Source organism: Osmerus eperlanus, chromosome 6 (genome assembly GCF_963692335.1).
Source record: "Osmerus eperlanus chromosome 6, fOsmEpe2.1, whole genome shotgun sequence".
NCBI classification, from domain to species: Eukaryota; Metazoa; Chordata; class Actinopteri; order Osmeriformes; family Osmeridae; genus Osmerus; species Osmerus eperlanus.
In genome coordinates this window covers 9,753,702-9,761,515 of record NC_085023.1, presented here as the reverse complement: position 1 = coordinate 9,761,515, position 7,814 = coordinate 9,753,702, and the positions used below count along the sequence as shown (strand labels likewise).

Here is a 7,814-nt window from a genome sequence, read left to right as displayed (position 1 = left end):
GGCCTTGGTGAGCTATTGACCAATCCCCTTCTATTTATCCCTCACGCCCCGCGATTGTAGCCAACGCCTTTTTCACGATTGAACAAATGACAACCGTGCATATTTTAACACCGCCCTTTTTGCTTTTTCACTGGTGTTTCAAGGTAGTTAGACTGGGAAACTGAAACTGTGTACACTACAGCAGCTATTGCTAGCTAGCGGTACGGTGTTATTGGGAGTAGGTCATAGACACTAGGGTTTTTAGTGTGCCCAGCTGGTGGTCGTTGAACCTACAGTAGGTGTGTTTATTTTATGGATATATGCATTTGTGTATGTTAAATGATTAACTAGAAACTACTGTACTGTACAAGAGCTCATGCTCAGACAAAATAGCATTCCGTTTCATCTTTTTGCCTTGCAATAGGGTAGCTAGCATGCTATCTAGCAAACACTGCCAGGCTAGCTGAAGGTAACAGTAGTAACGTTAGTTCATGGTAAGAAAGCAGGGCTACAATACTAGGGTTAGTCTTCTAGCTATCTGTCAGTGATCACTGGCTTGCCAGAAGCCTACTGTAGTATTTTAGAAACGAGATAGAATTTTCTTTAGCCTTACAGTATCTGGTTGCTAAAATGTATTCTCAATCTTTTGGTAAGAAACGTATAGCCAACCACTAGTACTATCCTACTGTTAGTCCTAGCACTGTATATTGGAGCTACTTATCTACTGTTTCATCATTAGACTGGAAATTATCTGGTACATATTTTACCCCACGCTTCAGTCACAGTAGCTAGTTGACTAGTGCTCCCTGTACGGTTGGCCGGTTTGGTTAGATACAGAAGAATAGGAATTCCTGCTACCACTGCCAGGCTAGATTCTTGCGTGTCGGGTCATTCTGTCACGACTGCTCTAGTCACGTATAGTACGAAGAGAACCAAGACTGTGCTTTGGGATTGAGAATGCTTGGAGTCACGTGTAAAACCACAGTAAAAAAGGCAACTATCTCTTAATGTTCATAAATAAGACACCGACTAGTCTTCATTTGAAAAATGTCTGCTGTCCAGGCACATCCCTGATAACTGTATTCTGGGTTGAGAAGGATTGGGAGAATGCTCCCCCCAATAAAAAAGTGGGTTGGCTGCTGAACTATAAATGGATCAGAGGTAGGGGCTTACCATGCTGTCAGGGCTTAGTAAAAGAGGAATTATCTTTTTATTTAATCAGTTCCTTTTTCTATCCATCTGATAATTGTTTCAATGACACAATTACAGGTTTGACCTTTTGCTAATGTGAGATGTCAAGCTATTTAATAATTGACTATGTGAAACTAGAAATCATATTATAGGTATATCTCCTAAATATAGACCTATCTCTATATCTTTTTATTTAGATAATATATTCAAAAGTGTAAATTAAAGTTAATATTCATGAATGTGTTTCTGGTCCACCAAGGAAACTGAGGATGTCTGGTGAACTGCCCCTCGACATTAACATCAAGGAGCCCAGATGGGACCAGAGCACGTTTATGGGTCGTGCCCAGCACTTCTTCATGGTCACAGACCCCAGGACTGTGCTGCTGTCCTCTGAGACTCTGGAGGAGGCCAGAGTCACTGTGGAGAACTACAGGTATTACAGTTGTCATGTCAGGTCAAGATCCAAAAGAGGGATTGTTTTTCATTAATGGAGTCATCGATTCAAAAATCTATGGATTTCATGTTGATGCATTCTGGTATGGTCGCTGAGTCAATCTCAAGCAAGGTTTGCTCCTGATGTCCTTTTGATATGCCCTTATGGCAGTACAAACAGAAGCCAGGGCTATTTAATGCACTCTAATTAGGGCTAACATCTGTCATCTCGCCAGCCTCCAATGTCTTACCATATGTATCTAAATAAAGACGTAATGAAGCAATCCAGTCAGTCAGTCGGTCTACTTTTCACTTAAAGCTAAAACTAAAAGCGGATGGATGTGTGTGTGTGTCTGTGTTTCCAGGACTGGGGTGGCAAAGCCTGGTCTTACAGAGGACGAGCTGTGGAGAGCCAAATACGTCTACGACTCCGCTTTCCACCCTGACACAGGGGAAAAGATGTTTGTGATTGGTCGCATGTCCGCTCAGGTGCCTGTGAACATGTCCGTCACCGGGTGTATGCTCACCTTTTACAGGTAGGAGTTTCAGGAAGATTCTTTTTGTGACGGGGGTTAATTCTCTGAAAAAGTTCCATGTCTTTCACCTGATGCGCCTTAAGACAGAAAGCAGCACACTCACTGACAATGGTGGCCAAATTGTCATTTTATCCCGCAAAGGATGTGAAAATATCCCCACTGGCATAAATCTGCCTGTTCTATATTTCACTTGCATAATCTTTTTAATCTAATACAGTGATGTGCAATCACGCTTGTGTGTGTGTGTATATGTCGGTGGGTCACTAATGGAAATACTTTCCAAGTTTGAATTAGGTAGGCATGTTTGAATACGCGCCTAAACTGTATGCTGTGAGAATTTGAGTATGTAGATGACTTTTGTAGTGAACTGTACATGTGTTGAGTGTGCATGTCTCCCATAAGGCTCTGCATTCCCAATAGAGGACAAAAGCAGAGTGGCATGCAGTTGCTATTGTGGGGTAGTGTGAAGGAGACGGAGGTCATTCACACTGGAGACCAACTGCAGGCAATCTGTAGACTATAAGGATATACTGAAATGCAAAGTACATACTGTAGACTGGTCTTTCACCCTAATCTCTCATTCGCTAATCTTTTTTTATCCTCCCCTTCATTCCCCTCCCTTCTCTCCACCCTCCCTCCTCTCCCCCTGTAGGACCACTCCAGCGGTGGTGTTCTGGCAGTGGGTAAACCAGTCCTTCAACGCCGTGGTCAACTACACCAACCGCAGCGGAGACGCCCCCCTGACCGTGAAGTATGGAGGAGCCGCCCCCCCCCTCCCTACATACCTAACAACAACAACAACAACAACAACAAGTCCATCAACAACAGCAGCACTAGATCAGTACCACAGTAGTCACCTGGCTGGATAGTCCCAGTCCAGTCCCCTCACAGCGGTATAATGTTTAACTGTTTAGCGTGTACGGCATGCTCCATAGCCCCATGATGACATGCTCAACACCCATGTCTGCACACCCGATGCATGGCGTTTAGTTTAAGCCTACATTTGGGTTTTGTCTTGTCCAGGACACAGGCCAATGGTAGGCAACCTTCTATAAACTAAGGAGCATGTTGAGGCGGGATCCCTTTCCTCCAGAACCTCATTATCAATCATGCAACATCATCATGCTTTTTTCCTGACTGTGGTCATGGCTCGGGGCTTGATCTATGTTGCTGATGACTTTGCATAATTGTAGCATGGGTTGTAACAATCTGCTTTGTGTCTGAGAAAGTATTATTTAAAACGAAACAGACAGCGTTTTTTCCCCCTCAGGACTGTGTACGGTTTATAATATCACTGGCAATTTTTTTGAATGATGCCCAATTTCTTAATCGGTGTGTGCTCTCCCTCAGTCAGCTGGGTGCAGCATACATCAGTGCCACTACAGGAGCGGTTGTCACAGCCCTGGGGCTGAAGACTCTAGCCAAGGTACTGCTACTACATGAGCACAGTGGTCCTGCAGGCCTTACTCACCATGGACAAACGAAGACGTTAACTCCATTTGCATCCCCTAGACATTTGCTTTGCATTCCTTGAGCCTTACCTTTGTCCAACACTCCAATTTAAAACAGCTGTAGTCTTTGTCGGCATAACATGAATCATATGCATGTTGAATTTTGAGTCGATAACCTCTGATTTACATAGCTATCAAAATTACTTCAGGTTACTTCTCTCTATTGGCTTGAGCAGAGTCGTGTTATTTATGACACGTGTATATATTCTAACTCCGCTCCGCCCTCCCCCCCCCGCCAGCGTCTCCCCGCCATCATGAGCAGGTTCGTTCCCTTCGCCGCCGTGGCCGCCGCCAACTGTATCAACATCCCTTTCATGAGGCAGAGGTGAGCGGGGCTTCAGAACCATGGTCACACACTCCGTCCACTCATTCACTCACTGCCTCCGTCATCAATATGTCTGTCTTCTATCTCAGGGAGCTGAAGTACGGGATCCCAGTGACAGACGAGAATGGTAACCGGCTCGGAGAGTCCCCCGGTGCCGCCAAACAAGCCATCGTACAGGTGGTGGTGTCTCGTATCGGCATGGCAGTGCCAGCTATGGGTGAGGAGGGCCAGGGGCACACTATCTAACTGCATTACAACCACTGGATTAATTGGCTCACCAAAACATTTCAAACCTCTGTATGTATGATGGGAGTTGTGTGTTATAAGTTATATTTCGTAGTGAAAGGTTTCTTTGAGCCCCTTAAAGATAATCGTTCTCCTTCTTTCTTTTCTTCAACAGCCATTCCGCCAGTCATCATGAACGTGCTGGAACAAAGGGCCTTTATGAAGGTAACCAGAACATACTTGTGTGTGCCTGTGTGCATGCGCATTATGATGGAAAGGGACTGCTGGTGCAGTGGTGTAAGGGTGACACCAGGTGGAATGTAAACATTGATGTACCACAATACCTTTGTTTGTGTGTAGAACTGTTTGCAGATTTTAAAAAATGAAACTAAAAACATGTACACCACAAATGACTAGTCTGAAAAGGGTATTTTCCTAATCTGTCCCAGCGATTCCCAGTCCTAAACGCTCCAGTCCAGGTGGGATTGGTGGGTCTGTGGTAAGTACAACCGCCCCACCTCAACCTTATGATCCAGTACCACCAATAACATGCTCAGTACCAGCACCTCAATTGAAGTCTACCTGATCTATATTTCTTAATTTTCTCTTCATCCCAGCCTGGTGTTTGCTACTCCCCTGTGTTGCGCCCTGTTCCCTCAGAAGAGGTGAGTGCACCCAATGTATCTGTCGCAGCCAGGCCCTCATGCGTCATATGGAACCCCTATGCTTCAACTCTGCACCTCTGACACCCCCCCTCTCTCTCTCCACCCTTCTTTTCCCCTCATCGATTCCCTCTTTCTCTTTTTTTTCTTGCAGTTCCATGAGTGTTGGAAGCCTAGAACCAGATCTACAGGAAAAGATACGACAAATCAGTCCTCACACTACCACTGTGTACTTCAACAAAGGCCTGTAGGACCAGATAACAGAAACATACACACCCACACACACATGCCAGCACCTCTGCTGGCTGACCCCTGCTACTACAGATCATTGAGCACAGCTGAAAGGGAAAAGAAATGTTAAGAAAGACATGTCTTGTGTAAAACATTGAAATGTTTTTCCTCATTTGGGTTGATTGGGTTCAGATTAGATATGAACTCCTTTAAGTGTTACTAAGAATTTGTTGTTTTTGGACTGTGACGGGCCTGGTCCCTCACATGGACCCTGTGGAAAGTAATTATTTTCAGCAAGGAATTTATCATACAAAACCTCACCAGTTTTCCTATTTTAAGAGTTGCAAGCACACTTGGAGTAACTCAATTCAATATTTTAGTGGTTTTCTTAGCTCATGCTGTTGCTGCTTGCTTTTGTCATTTCAGGCATTATAATCTGAGCTATGTGTGAGAACGCTACCTAAATAGGGTTTAAATAATTTACCTATAGATAGATATCTAGTCCAAATCAACTATGTGCATGATTGTTCAGGAAAAAAGTTATAAGCACACCAACAGACCTTGTGTTCTGCCCTCGTGTTTGAAATCCTGTTTAGATGCCTATTTTCTACTGCCCATTGAAGTGTACTTATCCAACTCCCTGATACTGTGGAACCAAGTACCAAGGTGTATATTTAATGTGGCAATAACCATAGGGATGCAATGGCACTGAATAGTATTTTATGTTGCACAGTAAGAACGCCCATATTAAAACCAGCAAAACAATAAAACAATGTTTTGGCCGTAGAGATGATTGCACAAAGGCCTTTTTTGATTGAGATATCATGAAGTAGATTTGCATCTCTGTAACTTCAGCAAAGTTATGCGTTTGTTAGTTGTGTCATGTAGTACTGTTGTAATTGACGAGGAATGTACTTTATTGTATTGGTGTTGGAAAAATGTTATTGTCCCCCTATATTATATAGTGACCCCTGGTTAATTGACAGCACCCCCCACACACACACACTCCCCCCACCCCTTTCGGTTGTTTTATTAACCTGATTGCACGGTTAGAATGAAAACCGTGTTCTGCATTTTAATAGAAAGGCGTGATACCAGTTTATGCAATAGCGAGAGTACGCACACATATATATATATATGTGTGTGCGCACTCTCGTGCGTATATATATATATATATATATATATATATATATGGTAAGATGTCAGTACTGAATTGTGTGCATTGCACTTGTATGTGTACCAAATAACAAAGGATATAGACCTATTTTATATTTATCTGAACAGACTGAACCTAGAAGTATATAGCTTAGAGCATCTTTGATCAAAACAAATTCATGTTGTTTTTCTTTTTTGACAGTAGCAGTTAAAGTACTTATACGATAGGGTGATTGTTGAGTGCGGCCATGTATACATCTCATACAGTTTAACCAAGGAATATAAACTATGGTATATATTTTTTGTGGGATAGATAAAATATAACAGACCATATATTCATTATGATTTGTTGTCACTATAGACTGTAGATGTTCAACTTCAGGGTGTGCTTCTATATTTGTCCACTAGATGGTGCTGGTTATGCTCCCTGAACCCCGTCTCTGTGCGTGTTAGTGAAACTCATAATTTAACACAGTGTTGCATGTTTACCAAATTACGCTTTGTAGTTTATCAATTCAGCTTTATGGAAGTAAGACATATTTGATTGTGAACCTAGAAGGGACTGTTCTGAAAGTTCATCGGCAATGCAATAGTAATTAATGAATCACCTCATCCATACAGATGCCAACAGTTCTCAGTGCTGATGGTAATAATCTGTACTGTAGATTATTAGGTGCACTGCAGGGCAGTGTCTTGGTCCTTGCTATATTTATATTATTCATCACTCTTGTGTGTTGGTTTCTTATTGAGTGGTTTGGGGGTCCCTTGTATCTTGAGTGAAATTGCACTATATTTTAGTCCTGCAGTGCTGCTGCTGTGTTGCAGACAATAGTTTAATGGAATTACTACCGCTTTTTAAGTATGTACTGGCAAAATGTCTTAATGTATTGTTTGTGTTTTGTGTTTGATATTAACCCACATCACTGGTTATTGGTTTTTAGTTAAAGCTTTATTGTGAATTATTAACATGTTGAAGGTGCCGAATGGTCAAGAACAAAACCGGATCATTTTAGACAACTTGCAGTTAAAGGTAAACATAAACCAGAATGTAAAATGTATCCATTTGATGCAGGACAATATGTACTGTGGGTTAACTGTCAACGCCATGGGTCTATCCAAAGAAAGCAACAGGTCTGAATTGTTGATGAAGGATAAGCACCACTTTTAATGTCTTTGTTTCCACAATCTCTATTAAGCCTCTCCCTGGGTTTAGTCACAAAAAAACATATCTAGGTTCACTTATTCCTGTCATGAAATGTTTTTTTGACAAGCATGAATGAAGACATCTATTATATTGTTACACTCCATGAATGGTATTTCATGTGAATGTAGCTTAGTTTTATCCATGTAGTTTCAGTATTGATGCTTGATGTTTCCCTCTATTTTGTATCGTGTTGGAACATGTTACACCTATCTGGACCTATGTGAGATGTACATACTCAGAGCAATTGAATAAAGTATTGAAATGTCGTACTTAGTTGTATCTGATTAAATATGTTTTGCGATTTAAAACTCCCAGTTCAACCACCTAGAATTGGATGTACATGACCACTTATATTTCACATTT

At 42.0% G+C, this 7,814-nt stretch overlaps 1 protein-coding gene across 3 annotated transcripts; it reads left to right on the top strand.

Annotated features, from left to right (window-relative positions):
• The first annotated feature begins 90 nt into the window (after window positions 1-90).
• sfxn3 (sideroflexin 3) lies at window positions 91-7,717 on the top strand. Of its 3 annotated transcripts, none has more exons than XM_062463342.1 (12): window positions 91-278; window positions 1,430-1,603; window positions 1,968-2,138; window positions 2,791-2,889; window positions 3,489-3,564; window positions 3,889-3,974; window positions 4,064-4,191; window positions 4,375-4,424; window positions 4,649-4,698; window positions 4,817-4,864; window positions 5,016-6,235; window positions 6,292-7,717. In XM_062463342.1, the coding sequence occupies exons 2-11, from the start codon at window positions 1,440-1,442 to the stop codon at window positions 5,110-5,112; spliced, it is 969 nt and encodes a 322-aa protein (XP_062319326.1). In that variant the 5' UTR covers window positions 91-278; window positions 1,430-1,439; the 3' UTR covers window positions 5,113-6,235; window positions 6,292-7,717. The 3 variants fall into 3 exon arrangements, with proteins under 3 accessions (XP_062319326.1, XP_062319325.1, XP_062319324.1); XM_062463341.1 differs by having other exon boundaries at window positions 93-274; XM_062463340.1 differs by lacking the exon at window positions 91-278 and adding an exon at window positions 1,115-1,140.
• Window positions 7,718-7,814: the final 97 nt, after the last annotated feature.

What these genes read in the sequence shown, in the direction of transcription:
- sfxn3 (XM_062463340.1), top strand. An exon ending in GGCTGAAGACTCTAGCCAAG is followed by an intron (nt 3,565 to 3,888) that starts GTACTGCTACTA and finishes CCCCCCCGCCAG; the next exon opens with CGTCTCCCCGCCATCATGAG. An exon ending in CATGGCAGTGCCAGCTATGG is followed by an intron (nt 4,192 to 4,374) that starts GTGAGGAGGGCC and finishes TTTCTTCAACAG; the next exon opens with CCATTCCGCCAGTCATCATG.